The sequence below is a fragment of the Sciurus vulgaris genome (assembly GCF_902686455.1).
Source record: "Sciurus vulgaris genome assembly, chromosome: 10".
Lineage (NCBI taxonomy): Eukaryota > Metazoa > Chordata > Mammalia > Rodentia > Sciuridae > Sciurus > Sciurus vulgaris.
Window position 1 is genome coordinate 78,776,121 of NC_136470.1, and position 21,721 is coordinate 78,797,841.

At 49.1% G+C, this 21,721-nt stretch overlaps 1 protein-coding gene across 3 annotated transcripts in view; it reads left to right on the plus strand.

The window, feature by feature from the left end:
- The window catches only part of XXYLT1 (xyloside xylosyltransferase 1), a 155,284-nt gene that overhangs the window by 7,983 nt on the left and 125,580 nt on the right, over positions 1-21,721 (plus strand). The window contains exons 1-2 of one of the 3 annotated variants that reach the window (XM_079156249.1): positions 9,449-10,030; positions 14,908-15,055. In XM_079156249.1, coding sequence (XP_079012375.1) covers positions 9,917-10,030; positions 14,908-15,055 — 262 coding nt within the window. In that variant the 5' untranslated portion in view covers positions 9,449-9,916. Of the gene's footprint in view, positions 1-9,448; positions 10,031-14,907; positions 15,056-21,721 lie in introns of those variants that run through there. The other 2 variants (XM_079156250.1, XM_079156248.1) reach the window with 2 other exon arrangements.

A 21,721-nucleotide genomic window follows, 5' to 3' on the forward strand; every position in this document is an offset into this window, starting at 1 on the left:
ACCAGCAGCCTCAGATCATTTTTGGAAGGGTGGGTGGAGAGTCGGCCTCTTCCCTTCACCTGGCCCAACCTGGCCTCCCTCACTCCCCTGGGTCAGACTCTCACGGGAGGGGAGGCCCCACTTGGAAGGCGGAATCCTCCCTGGGGCCAGCTTTCTGGCTGTCCTGTGCTGGAGAGGACCCGGGAGTCTGTTCTCGGGGACCTGTATGCTTCGGGGGTCAACATGTATCTGTCCCCTGCTCGAGATGTGAGCTGGAGACCTCACAGGAGGATCTGGGTGGCTACAATCAGCACCGGGCCTCCAGGTCTGGAAGAAGAGTTGCCCTGGGGCTTAGCTCAGCTCACGCTAGGCTCGTTCCCCTTGGGGCCCCGGACAGCGATAGGGCCTGCGCCGGCGGCGGCCGCTGGAGGGCGCCCCGGCACCGCGTTGGCGCGCCGGGACCCCCGGGCCTGCGAGGTGCGTTGCTTTTGCTGGCTAGGCCCGGCTGCTGCGGCTGCTGCGGCTACTGCGGAGCACTTCTGTTTTCTCCTTGAATCCGTGCCCCTTGGCTTTAGAGAGGAGAACTAATGAGAGGGAGTTGAGGTGGTGACAGTGGGAGGTCTTTTTCTTCCAGCGCCGGTATAAACTTGCTTTGAGAAGGCCCTTTGAAAAAGGCGGCTGAGCAGGCAGCTGGGGTGATGGGATCTGGCAGCACCTGCAGAGGTCAGAGTGGACAGGCGGCCCCCTCGCCTTTCTCGGTTCTCCCCTGGGAGCTGGCCACCTAGCCTCATGGCTCTTCTGGGGTCCTGTCATACCAAGGGGTCTTCTGCCGCAGATGTAGGAAGTGTGCCTGTTAGTTCCGCGTGAAGGTGGAGTGGCCTGGGTACCCTGGCACAAGTGGGGAGTTGGGTCCAAGACCCGAGTCTCCAAGAGGCAGGCGTGGTAGGGTTTGCCGGGTTTCCCTGCAGCCCTGGCAGGTCCCTTGGCTTGACTGCTGTAGCTTTGGGTTCTTAGTGGTCAGTGGGTTCGGAGTTCCGAGTCTTGTTTCACCAACTGATCTCCAGTATCGCAGTGCAGGTCTGTTCCTGGTGGAGGGAGGCCCTGCCCTGGGAGCACAAGTCCTGCTACCCCTTGAGGGGCCCAGACCCAGGCTTTCTGCTCCTGCCCTGTGGGTTATCCGACACTACTGGAAGGATTCCCAGCGCTTTCTCCTACCTGTCCTGTCCAGGGCTTTTGCCTTTGTTCCCCTGCCCACTCTCCCTGTCCTGTGAGTTGTAGAGGACAAGGGGCAACATCACCTCCCATCCCTCTCCCTGTGGCCACAGGGGTCTTAACCAGAGGCCCTGACCCCAAGAAACAACTCTGTATCTGTTTTGAGCAACTAAACCAGACCTTGTCAGCTGGCAGATGCCTGCTGTTAACTTAATGTGTTCTAAATTAAAGCCTTTGTTTATTTATTTGGGGGTGATTACTGTTAAGCAGCCGTCCTGAAGCAATTGGCAATTGAAGCAGTCCTCTGCTGTTGGGTTGAAGTGCCCCGGAGTCTGGCCTCTCATCCTGCTGACCCAAGGTCAGGCCCCAGACTGGGAGAACAGGTGTGCTCTCTCCCTTCCTCTCCTCTTGTTCTCCTCCCCAGTCCTGTATCTGAGGGCAGAGACACTGCTCTTGACATTTGCTCACTGCCCTTCTGCCTCTGGCAGAGTCTGTCCTTAGTTGGCCAGGTAGATGCCTACCGCCTGGGTTCAAATCCAGTGTGAGACATTTGGGAACATTGTGGTGCTGGGTATAGTTCTTCTGAACCTTCCTCCTCTCACTTGACCTTACACAGTGGCTGTGAGATAAAGATGCTGTGGCACAGGGTCTGGCGTTTGGCAGGCAGCTGGTAAAGGTACCTGCTTCTAGCAGATCCAAGTAGGTATGCTGGGAGCGGGGAACATTTTCTCAGTGTTTTAGAAGGCACGTGCTTGTTAATTCAATTGGAGGACAGTACAGCCAGCTTGCAAAACAGTCTTCCACCTGGGTTTATTTCAGGGTGGCCTCATATTCTTTTGAGTCCTCTGCAGTTCCCCAAACTACAACATTTTCTCCTTCAACTCTCCCCTGCTCTTAACAATGTATATTTGTGCCTTCCAGGCACTAACACGGTGCCTGTGATGTTTGGAGTCCCATCTCCCTCATTTGGCAGCAGGTCACAGGAGGTCACAGTTGGAGGGAGTCCAGTCCAGTTACTCTGGGGAAACTGGAGCCCCGGAAGGTTGAACAGCTTGCACAGGGCCACAGACTCCTGTGCCTCATGGTCACCCTTTGTTTGCTTCTGGAGCTAGTTTTGGGTAGTCTTGTCTCTACCCACCTGCTACTGTTTGAATAGATGTCCCCCAAAAGTCTATGTAGTAAAGATTTGGTCTGTTGGGAGTCAGTGGAATCTTTAAGAGGTGGGGCCTAGTAGGAGGTCTTCAGGTCACAAGTTTTGTGCCCTTGAAGAGGCTATTGGGACCCAGGCCCCTTTCTCTCCCTTGTTCTGTTCCCAGCATGAAGTAGTTTGCTCCATACTACAATCTGAGCAGCCCCCACCAAAGGCCTAAACACAATGGGTATACCTGATCATGAACTGGATTTCTCAAACTATGAACCAAAATAAACTTTTACTTTTTAAGATGATTATCTCAAGTATTTGTTACAGTAACAGAAAGCTTAACTAATACATGATCTAAAAGATGAGAAACTGAGGCTCGGAGACACTAGAAGTCCTTATCAATGGGACTTTTGAGCTCTGAGTTGTATCTGCAGCTCTCTTACTGGTACATGTAAAGAGAGTATTAGGAAGCTGCAAAGCATTCGTCCTTCCAGACCTTGTCCTCAATGGGACCTTGAAACCATTATTCACCTCTTCCTGGGGCAGTCTTCTGGGATGACCCTGACCACATCCTCCAGTGAGATACTGTTTAATTTCTTGGCCTCTCTATAAGCCAAAGTGAGCTTCCTCAGTCCTGAGGAGCATGAGGGGTGAGAAGCGTAGACTCTCCCAAGCTCTCTTAGCTCTTTGTCATCATTTTCAGGGAGAGCAGCAGTTGACACGACTGAAAGGGCTCCTGAGTGGCAGGCACCATGCTAGATCTTGCTTTTGTCTTCCTGTTTAGTCCTCAGAGCAATCTTCCTGGGAGGAGGAGGTATTCTCCCCTGGGAAGAGGTTGCCCCGGTGAGGCTCCTGGGCCAGACCAGGCTTAGCGGCTTGCTCAGAGCTATAAAATTGCAAGTGACCGAGTGGGGGTTGAGCATTGTACCTTAATGCTTGTAATGCCTGTTTACTTTGGTGACTTGTTCTTGTCCCTCTGAAACAGGGAATGCTGTGTGAGAGCTGGGGTGCCTGCTATTCACTAGGGCCTTGCACACGTGTCCTTGTACCCTTGTCAGCTGGTCGAGGGCTTCCAAGTGGCTTGTGAAGAGCAGGGGGATCCCAGAGCCTGCATGGGTTCTGCCCTGTGGAGCCAGCTGGGAACCTCTCTTTGGTACCTGTTAGAGGACTGTGATGTTTGGAGCTCCATCCCCCTCATTTGGCACCAAGTCACAGGAGGTCATGGCTGGAGGGATTCCAGTCCCTGGCCTATTCAGTTACCCTGGGGAAACTGGAGCCCAAAGAGATGGAACAGTTTGCACAGGGCCACAGGCTCCTGTGCCTCACTGTCTTCCTTTGCTTCTGGAGCTAGTTCTGGGTAGTGCTTGTCTGGTGAGCTGATCGCAAAGATGCATGGTAGGTATTCTCCTTTCCTGCTGGTTTTCTGTCCAGCTCAAAAACCCCACTTGGAGAGTCCATGTTCTCCGAAGGCCTGTTGCTTTTCTTAGACGTCTTATTTGCTATGTTGGTGAATTTGCCAGACTGAGAGCATGAGGGGTGGAAATCAAGTCTGATTTCTTTCTGCCTCCTGGTGGCCTCACGTCAGAGTGATATGTATTTCTTGAATGAGTCTGGTGTTGGCTACAGCTGAACCTGGTTCGGGGTCTGGCTGTTCTTCATCCCTCTGGAAGGCAACGGTTGGTTATTTACCTTCTTTGAACTACTTCCTTATCTGTACAAGGGACATGATGACTTATCTCAAAATATTGATGAGTGATAAAATCAAATGAATGTGTCTAAAGAACCTGTGTGTACAGGACCCCTAAACTAGGTTGGGTTCTATGACCATGCCCATCCCTGGCACACTGTCACATGATCCTGCTGCATGGGTCACCACCTGTTATCCTGCATTGACTTGGATCCTGGGGCAGGTACCCATGCCAGAATCTGGTCTGTGTGAGTTCAGGCTTGTCTTCATTTGCACAGAAATCCCCCAGTCCACATCCTTTGCTATGTTCTGTGCTGACTAAGAGTGAGATGGTGTCCGAGTCCAGAGGCTGCTGAGTAGCATCACACCCTGTGGTGTCTCAGTGGAAGAGGAAGAAGCTCATAGCTCTGGGGAGGCTCCTGAGGAGAGATGGTAGATGGGAAATATCATAGTGAGAAGTGGGCCTTTGAGGCTGGGAGGTAGGATTTTGTTGTCTTGGCAGATGGCTCCCCATTATAAGTGAGCTTGACATGTGGTTAATACAGACTAGGGTTCTGGTCCTGGGTCCTGGGTATGGCCAGTCACTGCTGACATCTGCATTGTGGCCATGGTTCTGGGTCCCTGATCACCCACTGGGGTCTGGCTGTGCAAGTAGGCTTGTGCATGTGGGGGTCGTGGTACAAGAGAGGGCTGATAGACAGGGTGTGTGGAAGACATGCTGTCCAGCCTCAGAGGCACCCACCGTCCACCTACTGAGTGCTTTGGATGGTGCTTCCCGGTGTAAAGTTGTCTTTGGCATCTCTGGGATGTGTCTGAGAAGATCATTTCTATCTGTTAAGGCTGAAGATTCAAACTGGTTGGAGCCTCTTCTCAGTGAAGAGTGAGTGTCCAAATAGTGAATTGAGTTGGGCGAGTCTTTGCAGAGGATGTTAGACACCAGGTAGTTTGGTTTTGTTTCCTTCTCTGTTTTTGAGGCTCAGCCAGCAGTCTTTGCTCTGTCCAGAAGCATGAGTGAGTAAAGTTATTTATTCACTTGGTTCTCTCAGAGAGTTACATGACTTTTTTTTTTTTTTTTTTTTTACAGCAAATGCAAAGTAAAATGTTTCCTTTGCTTAAGGCAGAGCTTTATCTTAAGTAGTTGGCTTTGGGAAATGATATGTGACCTTGCAGTTTGACCTCTTGTTTTCTGAAACTGTTAACTTCTGAGCCCTCTTCTGTGATGTGTGCTATCTGGACTTAATTTGTGGGACTCTTAAGGAGATTTGTTGTAGCCTGAGAATAGGAGAGGGCAGTCTCACTAGCCCGTGACAGTACTCAGTTCAGAGGACATGGCCTGGATTTGCAGAGAGAGAGGGTTGTGAGAATGTGAAGATACTCAGGGAAGTGGGCATGTGGAGAGCCTTCTTGACCTGCTTCTGCAGAGGGTATGACACTAAGTCATGTTCTCACATACTGTCTTCATTTCCTCTGCCCCTGGAGCTCCTGTCACCGGTATTCCTGATTTTGTCGGGTCGGGGAAATTGTATTCACTGGTCTTTTCACTTAGTAAGGGACTCACACGTGTTAGGATAGGTCATAACTTCTCCATCTTGCTATCTTGTCTTGTGCTTATTTTTAATTTTTTCTCTTTTTGTTACTGGGGATTGTACTTGAGGGTGCTGTACCACTGAGCTACAGCCCTAGCCCTTTTAATGCTTTATTTTGAGACAGGATCTCATTAAGTTGCCAAACTGGCCTCAAATTTGGAATCCTTCTGCCTCAGTCTCTGGAGTTGCTGGGATTACAGGCCAGTCTAATGCTTATTGTTCATGTGACTGTCGCCTGAGTTATTGTCATATTTCTTTTGTAAGCTGTTCTGTGGGTTTCCGATTGTTTTGTACAAGGATAACACCACAGAGGATGTCTTTGTGTGTACGACTTTCTTTCTTTTGAATTGTTCTCAGGAGCCCTTCCTTGATTTTTCACAAGGTCACAAGGAATGCTTCACAGCCTGTAACGATTCTGAACCCACAAATTAACATGTGAGAATGGGGACCTGGCATCGTACTCTTTAACACTCACTCCTTCAGGTTATCAGCACAGCGTTTTTTTATCTGACTTAAATTGTATGACCCTACTTTTCCTTCCTCTTATGTAATATTTTATTTTTTATGCATTTAAATTTTACAAATAAAACAAATCAAAGCAGAAATTTTCAGAAAAAAAAAAAAAAAGATGTAAGACACCTCCTGTTCCTCTTATATAGGTTAAAGAAGAGCCACCAGCTCGCAGTTTTTGTTTCAGGTTCTTTTTTTAAAGAAGTGCATGTGGTGGTGAGTGTTATTTGGACGGGCAGGGAAACCTCTCTGAGAAGGGGCACTGAACACAGCAAGTAAGAAGCTAGCGGGAAGTTAGGTACTGGGTGCAGGTGCTGGGAGGGGCCTGGAGTGCAGTGGGCAGGGAGTGCAGAGGGCGGGCCTCTGGCTTTGGCTGAGTGAGAGTTGGAGGGTCACTGTGGCCACATGTGGAGTACAGCGTTTAGGACATCATTTTCCTGGCTGTCCTTCTGGCCTGGGCAGAGAGGTGGAAGCTTGTGGAGGTGGCAAGCAGCACAGGGATTCTGGAGCCATCCAGGAAAAGGCGTTTTATTAGGTTGGGGAATGACGAATCTGTCCACCCTGGGGTGTAATCCGTGGCAGCAGGAGATACTTCCCTCTTGGGAGGGGGCTTGCAGTGTCATGCTCAGTGGTGGCTCTGCCACGGTGAGGGAGTGAGTGAGGCCTCTTCCCCTGCAAAGACCTGTGCGCTCTAATATCATCACGGTCTGGGCTCAGTCGGCCTCAGCCACCCAGCCAGCTGTCTTGGACAAGTGACTTCACCTCTTCAGCCCTGGCTGCCTCCTTCATGAAGGACACAGTTGTGAGAACCTGATGAGCTCATGTTTGTCTTCCTTGCTGTCTGACACATGTTTTGTTTCATTTCCTTGTGGTCCCGTGGAGAGCAGGTGCCCTTGTGTCCTGTGTACATCGCATGCTGTGTGGCTGCCTGAAGTAGCTTACAGAAATAGTGTGTCCTGGACAGCCCGGCAGGCGTGACCTCTTGTGGCTAGAGGAGGGGGTTTAGTGGGGGACTTCAGATGTGGAGTCAGCTGATTCAGGCCTGAGGTCAACCGTGTGTGACGGGGGAAGCATGAGAAAGAAGGGGACTCAGTCACTGGAAACTCCCAGCCTCTAGTACTATGCTTGGCATTTTAAACACATCGTCTCACCCACAAGCAGCAGCTCCCAAATCAGGTCATTTAAATGTTTCCTTCATGGCTTTTGCCAATATCCTAGAACTGCCTGCAGTATTATTATGTACTTGATATATACTTTTGCCTTTTTCTCTTTTCCTTAGCTGCCTCTTAGGTTCTACCTGTGGAATCAAAGTACTGTAATGTTTTTGTTTATTTTTCTAGTATTTTACATATTTATAAAAATAAGTTTGTGAGTATTAACAGGTTGGCTTGTGTGCCCCTTAGGTTTTCTGTCGTATTCCTCAGCAGGCGTATATACATCCTGGGGGGGGCACTGGACAGGGAGAGCAGAGTGAGCTCAGGGATTGCCTATGGGGATTCCATCCCATCCCTGAGAGCCAGGAGAGCAGGGAGGGGCCTGTCAGGACTGAGGCCCTCCCTGCACAGGGATGGCATATGGGGGGGTGGGCAGGGCCCCCCTGAGGCCACCTGCCTACCTGTCTGATCGAAGCAGGAATTGCTCAAGTGCTTCCTTTTGTGTGTCACTTGTAAAACTGCCATGTTCTTTGGAGGTCATAGGTCATTGGATGATTCTCACACAGAAAAGAACAAATTGAGGAATCTGGTTAAGAAGACCTGACAGGCCTTACAGTTGGACAATTTGATAACAGCTGTGTTAGTTAACTTTATGTTGCTGGAACAAAATGCCTGAGAAATCAACTTAAAGGGAGAAAGGCTTATTGTGACTCAGTTTCAGAGGTTTAGTCCTTGGTCCACTGGCTTTGTTGCTTTGGCCCTGAGGTGAGGCAGAATATCATGGCTGAAAGGCGTGGTAGAGGAAAGCTGCTAAGCTCATGGCAGTCAGGAAACTTCATTTAAGGAAACACGTTTGATCTGATTTTAGACATAAAATTTAAAAATAGGGCACAATATTCTGAAACAATCTGTAGGCAGGTACAGAGTTTATTGGACAATGTAGTTCCTCCTGACAAATTGAGACATTGCAACCCGCTGTGCTGGACCTCTGACCAACAGGTTAAAGGTGAAAAGAAGGCCCATATTCCTGAAGGTTTAGCATAGATCCCAGGTGGGAGAAAGTTCTCTGCTTTGGGTCCTGCAGGCCACTGCTCTGCGTCCTGGTGCAGGTTGTCGCAACACCCCTCCTCTCTGGGTGCTCAGATCTCTGCCCATTCATTTGCTTCTTCTTCTTGCTGAAAGCCTTTGCCGAGCCTCCACTGTGTGTGACCCGGTCTGCTGAGGGCTGAAGATGCAGCCATGGGCAAGACAGCAAGGTCCTGCCGTCACGGTGCCGTACAGGCTGGCAGGGAGTTGTGGGGAAGTGGACAATAAATGACCTGGCACTTAAGAATTTAATATGTTCAATGGTGTTGAGTGCTATGGAAAGTGAATCTGGCAATACAATGGCCAGAACAGATTGTGTGTCTGTGGTGTGTGTACACGTGTGTGTCTACATGTGTTTTGTTCGTGTGGGTATAGGGGGTGATTGTTAATTTTTTTTGGTGAGAGAAACTCTCAGGAAATGACATTTGCCTTAGTACCTGAATGGCTAGCAGGATCCAGGCTTGTGGATTCTGGGGAGTATTCTCTGAACAGAGGGACAACCAGTGCAAAGGCCCTGAGGTGTACAAGTGATTGGTATGATGAACTGCCAGTTATTATTATTTTTTCAGCAGATTTTTCTTTCCCTCATAGAAATAAGCCTTCACATTCATAGTGCAGGTCAATAAACTATTTTTTTCTCCCCAGAAAACCATTTTTCCTCCAACTCTTGTTGGAATTGATTACTAAGATCACTCAGATTAGTATTCATGGATCTAGCCAGCCTTGGGGGAGATTGTGTTAGGGCCCACGCTGTTCCTGCTCATTGCCCTTAGAATCAGTCATTCCGTGATGCTTGTTGCATTTGTCCTGAAGAAAGCTGTGTGGCCAGGAGGCTAATGGAGGACCTGCTCTTGCTCTGAGAAGGAATAAACAGCTCCTCCTTGGGAACATGCCAAGAGCTTGTCATCAAGACAGACTGCCTACTTCTCCACGTCCTCCCTGCTGTCCTACAGGCCTGGAGGAGGCTCAGAACAGGGGACTGGTATGGGGAAGATATTATTTCTCATTGTAGGATAGATGTCCCTGCAGGGTGGCTTTTTTTGGCACATTAAGATTCCTTCAATTCAGAATCGTATTTAATCTACCTGTGGGTTAGATTGCTTTAGTGACTTTAGAAGCACTGTCTATGAATAGGTCCTCCATGCCAAGCATGAGAGGTGTGGAAAGGGCCTTCTGTTGGGCCCTGGGCAGCCCTTAGCAGAGGCAGGATTGGGGTGTGGGTGAGCCTGGCCGGAGGGAGAGTCTGGAACCACTTTCCATCCAACCAGAGCACAGCAGAGCTGGGTAGCTCTGATTATTGCCGATGGTGTCTTGGGACAACATAAAAGCACTCTTTCCTCACATCTAGGTGTTCTTATATAGAAAAGTCATGGCACTGTATTGTAATGGGTTAAGAACAACGCCACCTGTCCTTTATTGAGTGCCTACTACATTCCTCATGAGAGCCAGATGAGATAGTCACCGTGATTCCCATTTTGTCTAGGGCATTTGAGCATTTTGACCAGGATCAGCAGGTGTCTGAGTGGCGTCTTAGAAGTGGACCCTGGACCGTGCTTTGCTGATGGACCACTCTGCCTCTCGAGTCTCTGGAGGCTCTGACAGCCCATCGCTGGAGAGAGTCCAGCCTAACTGCATGCCCATGCGTAGGACGATAACTGTGTGGGAGGTGAGCTCCGTCCTTTAATGGGTGTTTCTGTTGATGATGATGTGATTTCTGGCTGAGTCCAGATGTTGCTGCAGAATCCTTCCTACCGAGTACTCAGGTGGCTCTTGGGACACATTGGAACCTATGTGCTATTCCCGCAGAGATGGATTCCAGCATTCAGCAGGGTATACCAGGAAGTTGGATTTGGATCACTTTCTTCCAGTTTTGCACTGCCACTGTCCCCTCCTGCAGCTCTTCTGGGGACAGTCTTGCTGCCCATTTGGGCCATGCTACCTGCAGCTGCAGGAGTGCTGCTCTTCATGCAGACCTGGGGCTTTCCTGGGAGCCTGGTATCTTTCTGTGCTAGTGCCAGCCCCTGCCATCTGCCTTCTTGGCTCTGGGAGTGTGCCCATGACCTGGCTCCCAGTGGGACTCACCAGGTGATAAATGAGCCTTCCTCACCCGAGCTAAGGGCTTGGCATTGCCGTAGGTGCCCAGTGAATGTTTTGAGGAGCTGTGGCCTTGCACCTCGGAACTCTCTGTGCCAGTGAGCACTGGGCCAGGCTGGCAGAGGTGCCTGCTCCTGCCTGGCAAGAGACTGTGCTGACTGGTCACTTGGGCTTCCACTGTTGGATGTGTCGAGGGTGTGCCGTTCATGGTGGGATATGAGGCAGCCTCTTTCTCCCCTCCTCCCTCTTGAAACTGCCCTTTTCAAAAGTCTTTCTAAAGTCCCTTATTGTTACACAGCACTTTCTCAATTACATACTTTATTTTGAACAACAAAGTACAGTTTGAGAATACCTCAGCCTGAAAAAACAAACTTCAGTCATTACTGAATCTGGATGGTTCTAGAAGTCTTTTGATAGAATTAATTAAAAAGAAAAGAGGCAGCGAAATTTAACGTGAATTTAGTCATTATTTTTGGTGGGGGGCTGACTTCATAATTATAAGAGTGAAGTATTGTTATAAACAAACCTTTCAAAGATCGCTAATAAAGCGGGATTAGTAAGTGGCTACAAATTTATGAATATAGGTTGGTGGAAGAAACCAGCTGCCTTGCTGCTGTGAACGTGGCAGTGTGGTGTGTAGAGGTAGCAGTTCCAGCACTAACATCCTGTAGGGTTCACTGGGGTCCGCGTCCCATCCTCTGGACACCTAGTGAGGTTGATGTGCTGAGTGGTCAGCCTCACTCAGGCCAATAAGTGTGCTTTTTTTTTGGTGCACACGAAGGGTTTCAGAAAGAAATTATTTCATAGGCTGGGTGTGGGAAACTAGTGTTTTATAATTAATAGGATTCTAGAAATCATACATTCCTGTTGGCATACACCATTGCTGTGCATTTTCTCATTGGACTTTGTCCTCAGTATGGGAACCACTTTATATTCCCGATTTCCTGGGTTACATGGTAATTCTTCCTGTAGCTTCTTAGGGGATTTGAAAGGTAGAGGAAGGGGTGGGGGACTTTCTCTCCCCTTTCTTTTTCTCTCTTCACTTGTTGTGCCCCTGGTGAGGCCCCAGGCCTGGGTCTGGGGGCTCCAGAGTGTGCCAGATCCTGATACTGTCTTCAGGCAGGTCACAGTTTGCAGACCTGTTTGTCTTTGGGAGGACTGGGCGTTTTGATTCACACTTGCAGTGTCTGTGATTTGCTTCTTGCTGCATAAGTATATTCCCTGGAACATATTAATTTATCTTTAAGTAGATTTATTACATGAAATATTCATTGGAGTAGGCTTCACAGTACAGCTCTTAGAACAAATGTACTGAGTACAGTTTGTCCTCATAAATCTATTAATGCTGATGGATGCAATTGTCGCCTGGCAAGCTTTGGGGTGATCTGGGGCTGGTGGCGGGTGGACGCTGGCTGCCAATACCTCTTTACCTCCCTGAGCTTGGCTGCAACTGCGGCAGGCCCTGCTCCATGTGCCCGCGCACAGCGTTTCTTTCTGTCCCTTTTTAATGAATGTAGAGGGTGCGCTTCTGTGAGAGCCCTTTTATCAGCTTCCAGCTTGTCTCCTTCCAGCTCCCAGTGGTGGAGGAGGTGGAGGGAGGCACAGAGGAAAAGCTGGCTCAAGAGCAGTGACTGGTCTGTGAGGAGTGGGGATTCAGGGGACCAGGGGACAGGCACAGGATGGTAAGGCTTAGGAATAAAAGCAGTGTCACAATCTCTGAGCTGGGTGCTTGTTCCAGATAACGCTAAGGGCCAGCACAGGAGGTAGGTGTTGTCATTCCTGTACTATCCGTGGAGAAGCCTAGTCACTTGCCCTAGGTGCAGTTCTGTAGCAAACCTATGTTGATGTCCTGGCATTTATATGGCCATGGTCTGGACACAGGTCATGGGGCAGTCACAGCCTCTGGCCTCAAGGAGTACCCCCTCCTGCAGATATGGAGACACAGACCTGGGGAGCGAGTGCCGCAGGAGCTGTGAAGCCCTGTGTGAAGTGGGGTGCAGGAAGACCCTGGTGGACTTGGGAGGCTGTGGAAAGCTGGAGGGGAGGCTTGGAAGACGGGATAGGAGGCAGATGGGTGCTGGGAGAAGGAGTTCCAGACGTGGGAAGAGCAGGGACAGGCGTAGGAGGACATAGCACGAGAGGGGTGGCTAGTGTACTGGTGAGGGAGCGCCTGGTAGATCTGTCCAATTCCAAGCGGGGTGGCGGGAGGTAGGCAAAGCCACTGTCATAGAAGCTCCTAGTCCTTGCTGGGGAATTTGGACTGTAACTGAGGGCAGTGATGTGCCATGGGAGGCTTTGAGGGCAAGGAGAGAGAGAAAAGAATTTTTTATCTGGAAAACATCTGTAGAGGTACAGCAGAGGCTGTTTGGAGGGGGTGAGGTAAGCCTGTTAGAGATGTCATGGACTGGGTGAGATATCATTTGGGATTTATATTGGGAAATAGCAAGAACTGGTCTTTATTCCCCACCTCAGGCTGCGAGGCCACAAAAATGAAAATCAAAGTAAAACAAACAAAAAAACTAATAAGAGCAGCAACGAAAAACTCAGAAAAGGGCTAAAGGAAAACAGTACCTTAGAAATGTCTGGAAACTTTCAAAGGACTTTTATAAAACAATACAAGGTTGAAGAGTTATATAAAACAAGTTTCAGTGAATGATGAGGATCAGTGTGGTATAAATGTTTTTCCAAGTGTAATAGTATTTTAGAAATTTAGGGAGACCTGAGGACAAAAGCAAACATGTGAACTCAGAGAAATATTGGTTATGGAGAAATACAAGAGAAACAGGACTAAGAGAAATATTTCTGAGAAATTAGAGTCATATTGACCAAAAATAGAACCCAAAGTAGGGAAAGTAGGTGGATCGGCTTAGTGTCATCTCAGGGCTGTGAAGGACGACCTAAGGATGAGGAAGTGCAGGGAGTGTAGGTGGCGTGGAAACCTGGGCAGTGGATGATGGAACGGAGCCCACCTGTCTAAGAACTTCTCAGGCACTGCCTACTGCTGACCTCCCGGCTGCTGATAGGGCCACTGTCAGCATAAATAGATCAGTCAAGTGTTCATGTGGCTCAGCATTTTGCTGCTGGCACCTGTTCAGGTGGATTCTTGGGCTGGGAGTTGGTGTAGTGGTGTTGTTGCAGTCAGGCGGCACCTAGTAGGCATGGCCTGTCCTGTCAGTTACCAGGGAAGAAGGCAGTAGGAGGGGGCCACCAGCAGATATCCTAGAAGGGCAGTGGAAGGAGGGGAAACATCCAGGCTTTTGACTTGAGTGCTTGTTGGGTGTAGAGCTGTGACCTGGGTGCTCTGGGGCACATGGAGCAACAGGAAAAACCTCTAAGACAGATGTGAGCAGAGCACCTGGTAATGTGGTATTGTATGAGGCTGAGGCTGGTGTGGGATAGACTTTTAACTTTCTGGAATAGTGTCAGGAAAACCAGCTGAGGGTCCTGTTAGTACTCCTGTCTACCATAATCGTAAGGCACAGTGCCTCCCTCCCTTGCTGGTCGCTTTTTAGAAGAGGATGTGTTCATAGAGGAAGGAACCAGGGGCTGATCTGGACACCAGGGTTGAGTCCTGACTCTGCACTTGTTAGCTGAGTGACTTTGGCAGTGGAACTTCTCTGGGCATCTGCTTTCTCATTTGTAATTTGGAGGCTGGAACACTGATGTCTGTCTCTTGAAAGTCTTGGGCTGTTGTGGGGATCAGAGTGCGTGTGGAAGAGCAACTCGCAGACTTAGAGCTCTGAGCTGTGGCTGGTGGCACCTCTGAACCTCCTCCTCCGAGTACTTTGATGGAAGTGGCATCTGGTTATTCCTTACACCTCTCATAGCACCTCCAGAGTATATGGACACTCAAGAAATGCAGATTGAGTTGGCAGATTGAGTTGACCTCAGCACTCAGCATTTTCCTGGTTCTTTTCTCTGGTGGCCAGCTCCTCTCAGTGTCTGCAGTCTTGGACAAGGGAGATAGAGCTGGAACATCTTATGGGCCTGTGGCACACATACAGTGGCCACTAGGAGGTGGTGGTGCCCAAGCAGTGTTAGCCATACAGCCATGCTGAGGATCAGAGTTCCAGGACCAGGGGCTTTAACATGGCTTCCTGTGCCTGGGTACAGAGCTGGCCTTTGGTGTGGCTCAGCTTGAGGTTCAAAAGCAGAGAGCAGCTGGGAACTGTTCCCATTTCCTGTCTGCCCTCCTACTTTTCTTCACTGCACCCTGCTCCCTCCCCATGGTGTCCCTGTCCCGTTAGCCAGTTTCTGTGCAGCCTTAACTTTGACTCCTCATGGTTCCCCATTTCCTTGGCTCTCAGTCCCTGTCCACACCCCCATCGTCATCGTCTCACAGACCCTGGAGAAGCCTTGTCTGTTTCTGCTTCCTGGGCTCAGATGTGCATGGGGTGCCTGGATCCCAGGGTGAGAGAGGATGGGCTGATGGCTGAAATTTTCTTGCTCCCACTACAGGTCATCTTCCACGATGTTGCCGCACTGACGGACAAGCTCTTCCCTGTGGTGGAGGCCATGCAGAAACACTTCAGCGCCGGCTCAGGGACCTACTACAGTGATTCCATCTTCTTCCTCTCAGTCGCCATGCATCAGATCATGCCCAAAGGTAGTGCAGCTGAGGAGAAATGGCCCTGGGTTGTCTGATTCTGTATGCATCTCCCTGGCTCCTGCATGGCTGGTGCCCCGTCTTGGATGAAGAGCTCCACTGAGATGTGAGAGTGCAGGAGTCCACCGAGCCCTGAGCACAGTAGGGCTTCCTGCACTTAGAATCAAGCGGGTGCTGGGTTGCATTGCTCCTGGGGTCAGGTCATGGTTTGAGTTGTGCAGTATGGTGTCCCTAGATGCAGGGGCCTGAGTCTGTCTCTTGCACACATCTCCCCACTACCCCCAGGGCTTAGTTCATACATCTGTAAGATGCCAGGTTGCACTAGGTTGTCTATCATCCAAATTTGTGACCCTTTTCTGATTAGTTGGAACCTATACTTAACTGATTTTTAAAAAATCAAATCTGGATCTGCAAGGTGCAAATTGTGAATCTATAACTTTTTTTGAAACTTTGATGCACATTAAAGGAATTTCTGGGTTTCTGCTCATTTAGGAAACAAGTGATACGTGGCCCGTGATAGGTGCAGCTTATTGTGATTGTCCTTTGCCAGAAACTTTGGAGGGGCCTCATTTGTGGGGTGTCCCTGGCTTCTGGATTCTCTTTCTAGTGATCCTGGATTGGTTCTGGAACCCTGGAAATCACCTAGTTTCTGGTCATGGTGAACCATGTCCTCTGCCTCTTAAGATGAGAAGTGGTATTTTGGGGCCTTGGGGTACTGATTTTCCTAACTGTGACTTATTGGCTTTTCTAGTAGTTTCCCAGCTGATAGGATTTGATAGCCAAAGGGATAGCCAGGCCACTTGGTAGAGGTCTGCTGCTCTGGGTTAGCAGATCAGAAGTGAAGCCAAGAGCCTTTTGCAGACTAGAAGGGCCTGCTCAACCAGGGACTAAGGAAGTGAAAGATGAACCTCACCTGTTGGTGGTGTCATATTGCAAGGAAAAGCAAGCCCATCTGTTTTGATTGAGACTCCTCCACAGGCAAGTTCTAGTACCAGGGAGGCCTTTGAATGGTCTCTTAGTTGAATACAAGGGCTCAAGAGCACTGAGCAGGGGTGAAGGAGAAAGGAGTACAGAGGGAAGAACTGGTGTTTGTGATTCTTTACTGAAAATGAGGTGAAGGACTGTCAAGTCACCAAATCCTCCCCAAGTCCTATGAGGTGACAGGTAGGGCTGCCTAAGGACTTCCATTCCTTGCCTCGGGTTATAGACCCATTTAAATGACAGAGCTGGGGTTTGAACCCAGGTCTCCCTGGCTTAGATTCCTGAAAATAGCAGCTCCTTCTAATCCTATTCGGTGGCCCTTATGGGACCTCCGTACAGGCCCAGTGCAGGTGCCATGGGTAGCTCAGACTTGGGGAGGGTATGATTCCTGTTCCCTTAGAATCTAAGGGGAAAACATATGTGGGAGCTGGTCTCGTCTCTGTGACCAGTCATGTATGTGCCTTTGGCTGAGCTGCTTTGCCTCTCTGGACCTCAGTTGTTCCACCTGTAGGGTGAGGACTGCACCAGTGAGCCGTTTCAGCCTGCATTCTGATCCAGGGCTTAAAAGAAGCTCTCTAGGGTTTGTGTTGTTCTGGGAAGCCAGGGAAAGATGAGTTTCACCTTCACCCCTTCTCTCTGGCACCCTGCCTAACTCCTCACTGTCTTGACCTGCTTTGTGTATCAGGGTTTGGCATAGGATTCTGTTTAGTCAGAGTTCCATGGCTAAGCAAGTTTAAAATGGCTCCGCTAGATGGGTGGTAAGGGTACAGTCTGACCAGTCCTGTCATTCTGCATGTGTGATTGGCCCTGGTGTCAGAGGACTGCAAGAGGTACAAGAAGAAGCCCCTATGGTACCTATTCCCTCATTCTGTCTGCTGTCAGGTTCTGCCTGCTGGGAACTGAGCTCTAAACCAGGTTGTGCTTTGATGTGCCTAGCAGGAGATGAAAGGCAGCTCTCTCCAGCTATGGAGAGAATTGGGCAGTGAATCAAGAAGGGCTAGAGGACACACTAGAGAGTTGCCTGGCTACCTTCTCTCACATTTTCCAAATGGTACGAAATGTTAGCCAGGAAGGCCACTCTGGCCCTTTCCCACTTTGCCTGCCTGGTAGCATGGGCTTGCTTGGGGGCTGTCTTCAGAGAACAGGATCTGGTGGGAGTTCTGCCCTGGGTCAATAGATAAGTCATCATGGGGCCATCATGGGTGGGCCATGGCCCTCCTGGGGGCTGGCATGGGAAGATGCAACTAGTTATTTTAGCTTAAGCCTCAATCTTTTTGGGTTCTTTAGCTGATGATAATGTGCTTCCAGAGATTCATTTTTGCTTATGCCCAAGATCTGCTTCCTAAGAAGGGAGTAATTGGGAGTCACTAAAACTTGATAGTCATAAAACAAATGGGCAGCGCTGGAGCTTCCTGTGGCGTCTGGGGCGTGTTCTGCAAGGAAGTCTGGCTGCCACTCAACACTCTGTGGAGTTGCCAAGTTCCTACTGGGCAGATCATTTGGAATTCCTGCAATTTTCGGAAGGACACGGTGTTTTCACATTATTAGTGCTGTCTTGAGTTGGTGGTGGTTCTTTATTATATATTTTTTTATATTCCTTTTTTAATCTTAGAAATTATTGTTCTGTGCTTTGGCTAATGACTTTGTTCTAGAGTGTTGTGGTATTCTTGCTATTTTGGTTATTTCATTTCTTTTTTTTTTTTTTGTGATACTGTGAATCTATCCCAGGGACACTTTTCCATTGAGCTACATTACCAGCCCTTTTTATTTTTTGTTTTGTGACAGGATCTCTCTAAGTTGCTGAAGCTGGCCTTGAACTTGTGATCCTTCTGTCTCAGTCTCCCGAGTCACAGATGTGCACTACCAAGCCCGGCTACTATTTCTTTTCTTTTCTAGCATTCTTTCTTACCTCTAGGAAGGTGAGGATGGAGGGGTGGAACCAGAGCAGTTGGCCATACCCAGGAAGGTGGGATCTGCTAAGCTGCTGCTCCTCTGAGTTAGGAGTCTGAAGTTAACATGTAGGGTTCCAGAAATGTGGGTTCTTTTTCGGTCCCAACCTCTCTCTCCTTCCCCTCTGTAGAATTAGGGTCACCTTTCTGTACCTAAACTGCTTTAAAAATAAGTTTACTACTTCTTTTTTTTTTTTCCTAGTGCTGGGGATCTAAACCAGGACCACTGAACCACAGCCCCAGCCCTGTTTACTTACTGTTCTATTTTAAAAGTAACATTCATTCATAAAATATCCAAGAACAACATTAAAATAGAAGAAAGCTATCCTTTACTACCATATAAATATCATCAATATTAATTCCTTGATTATCTTCTAGCATTTCCCCCAACATGCACCATTTTTAAAATTTAGGCAAAGTTGTAGTTATTCTTTACATTCAAATCATGCTGAGCCTTTTCTATATAGAGCTATGAAGTCGAACTTTCATTTTAATTAAAAATGAAGGAAATGATACAAGTAAAGCTATGTTATGATTTTTCTAGTTAATGTCACACATCACCATTTTCTGTATAATTACAGTCTTTGAAAATTTTTGGAATGTTCCATTGAATGGATGAAAATTGATTCACTTTATCATGTCCTGTTTTCAGCTAACGGGGTGCTTCCTATTTTCTTTCTAATACCATAAATTAAACTGTGATGGATGTCTATACGCATTAAGATTATTTTCTCTTGTTAGGATTATTTACTTGTGATAGCTCCCCAGGGACAGAATTATGAGGCCAAAGGTGATCTTTACAAAGCCAGGGTGTGTCAACTCCCCTGTGCGGCCTTACCCCCCCATGTTGTCTGTTATACAAGTGGGGTTCTATATAGTTTTCTAGGCCCATTAGGGTCTGACCTCTCATGGAGCTCAGGTAACCCCAGAAGTTTCAAGTCACTTGGCATCCTGCTTGACAGGAACGGAAAATGGGGAGTTGAGACTTAGGCCACTTTGATAAGTCCTCGGGCAAGCTGGGTCTCCTTCTGGGTTTCCAGTTCCTTGGCCCATGTCCATCTGATGTTCTGACCTAAGGGCCTTGCCCCTACCCCTATACCACCTCTGGAATTGAATCATACAGAACTTGGCTTCCACACCTCTCTTCTTGCCCCCTTGCTGCAGCCCAGTATTTGGGGCCTGGCTGGGATAGGGTTGGGGTCAGCAGTTCCATGTGTTGTGCCCTGACTGCTCCCCTTGGAATAGTGCTATGCAAAACCACATTTGCAGAGCCGTGCCCCAGGAGGAGCAGAGGAGCCCTGCCAGACGGGACATACTGGCTCTAATTTTGGTCAGTGCTTATTTTTCTTTCCATTGCTTGTTTGAGGGGTTATGTGGCTGGCTGGCTGGTTCTGTCATTCCCACAGCAGCCTGACCATGTGTCCTGCACAGCCTGCCGCCACTCTCTGCTCTTCACTCACACCCACAGGGCTTTTATCTCCTCCTGTTGGTGTTAGTTTTGTCACCAGTGGAAGCATTTTATGCAGTGGAAAGGAAAACATTTTTGCCCAATCGGAGCTGGAGGGAGCAAAGAGCAGCTCCTTCAGGACTGCCAGCTTCCTTGTCCTGTGTCATACTGCTCTGAGGAGCTGTTGGCTCCAGCTTAGTGACATGGGGGAAAGCTGCCCTGGCAAGCTGGGCTCAGAGGTGTGGCCTGTGGTTGTGGTAGGGTCTCCTGGGCAGGGCAGGCAGGCGCCAGACAATCAGCAGTGCCTCAGACCAGCCAGAGTCCCCCAGGAGACTTTCCCGTGGTCCCACACACACCCTGGAAGATTGTCTTGTCCTGTGGTCAGCATGAGTTGGTAGACAGCCTTGGCTGAGGGTCTGCTGTTGGCAGGACACAGTGCCAGCTTCTCTGGGCATCTCAGGGAGTTTGTTGACTTGTGTTATAGGGCAGGGAGGGGGACAGTGGCATGGTTTGCAATTAGAGCAGATGACGTGAAGTGACACAGTGTGGGGGTGGGGGTTCAGATGAGGACAAGTCATAGGCAGGAAGAGGAAGCCTTCATGGAAGAGGTGGCACCTGAACAGGAAGCTGGGGTGGGCAGTTGGGAAAAGCTGTGGTGGGTGTGTTTGGGAAATAGTGTAGTGCCCATTTTGATGGGTTCATTAGCACACATATTGAGAAGTGGAGAGAAGATACGGAAGAAGGTTGACTTCAAGTAGAGGGTGGAGGATGTGACTTTGAGCACGAGAGACAGCCTCTATGGGCATTTTTGACATGGATGAGGCTGATGGGACCTGTGCTTTAGGAAAGCTGATGTATCTGTGAGGTGGAGATGTTGGGGTCCAGGTGCATAGTTTCCTGGTGTCTGTGGGTGGGCATTGTGGGCAGCCTGTGAGACTCTCAGGTAGACTCCTGGTCTCAAACAGCCAGAGAGTGCACCTGTTTATATATACTGAGCCTGTACACGTGCAGATGATGTGGCAATGGGTACCCCTAGCTTGTGTGGTCTCCATCTTTCCATGAGAGCCCAGTCTTGTAGGGGGTCTTTGCTCTGGCTCCACAGGAACAGTTACTAACTTGTGGGTTTCAAGTACTCTGTGGGTTCAGAGCATAAGAAGTGAAGCAGTTGTGAGAGTGGGTGGTGCAGACAGTCTTCCACTCAGCTCCCGGTGGGAGTGCAAGTATTCCTGCCATGGACCCCCTTGCCTGTTAGTCCTTTGCACTTTTGTATGGATTAGTCCCTGTGGCTGCCTTCTTTTGAACACTGAATTGATGTAGATGCCACAGGGGAATGAGACAAATAACTATGTTGGAGGCCAGGGAGAGGGAAGTTGAGAGGAAGGAGGCCAACTGCTGGATTCAGACTATGAGATCCTGCTTGAAGAGGGGCGTGCCTGGACCTTGGGGAGGTCAAGAAAAAGGTTTCACTTTCATGGCACTTTCCTTTCTAGGTTGGCTCTGGAACCCACACCTGGAGGTAGAGCTTGAATTTAGCCACAGCCTGTATCCACTTGTCTCTGTAGGCTAGACTGGGACTGACCGTTTTTGTCCTTGATACTGTTGGAGCAGAGGGGATAAGAAATTCCAGTTTGATTGATATCCTGATGAGCTGTGGGCAGAAGCAGCTTCTTATGAGTTGGGGGTTTGTACAACCTGGACCATAGTGGGCTGTAGGGCAGCTGCCTCACCCTGGGCTGTGCTTCCAGGGGCCTTCTCTCTCTGTTGGCTGCCCTACCAGCAGGTCGAGGAGTGAAGTTCTGCACAGTGTCCTAAGTATGCACAGGGAAGGGCTTTCTGAATGATTGGGCTCCAGCTGGGGCTGCCTGCCCTGGCTCAGCATGGTTGGGGATGGAACCTTTGGGCTCAAGGAGCTTATGGGAGCTGTGAGCTGAACTGACAGCTATGGTATCTGGGGTCTTCCTCATCTGCCCATGCTTGGGAAGAGCTATACTGACCAGGGGGCATTTGCAGTGAAGAGAGAACCAGTGCCCAGGTAGGGGCCTAGGAGTGTGCTGGGCTGGGCATGCAGCATAGAGGTGGTACATTTGTTATAACTAATAAACTAATATTGATATTTCTATTAACTAATGTCCACACTTTTTCTCATATTTCTTTAGTTTCAACTTTTTGTTTAGGTCTTAAATATCCCCTGAAGGCCCCTGTGTTAGAAGCTTGGTCTCCAGGTGGCTCTGTTGGGACGATGTGGAACCTTTAAGAGGTGGGAAGTCTTTAGGTCACTGAGGGTGTGCC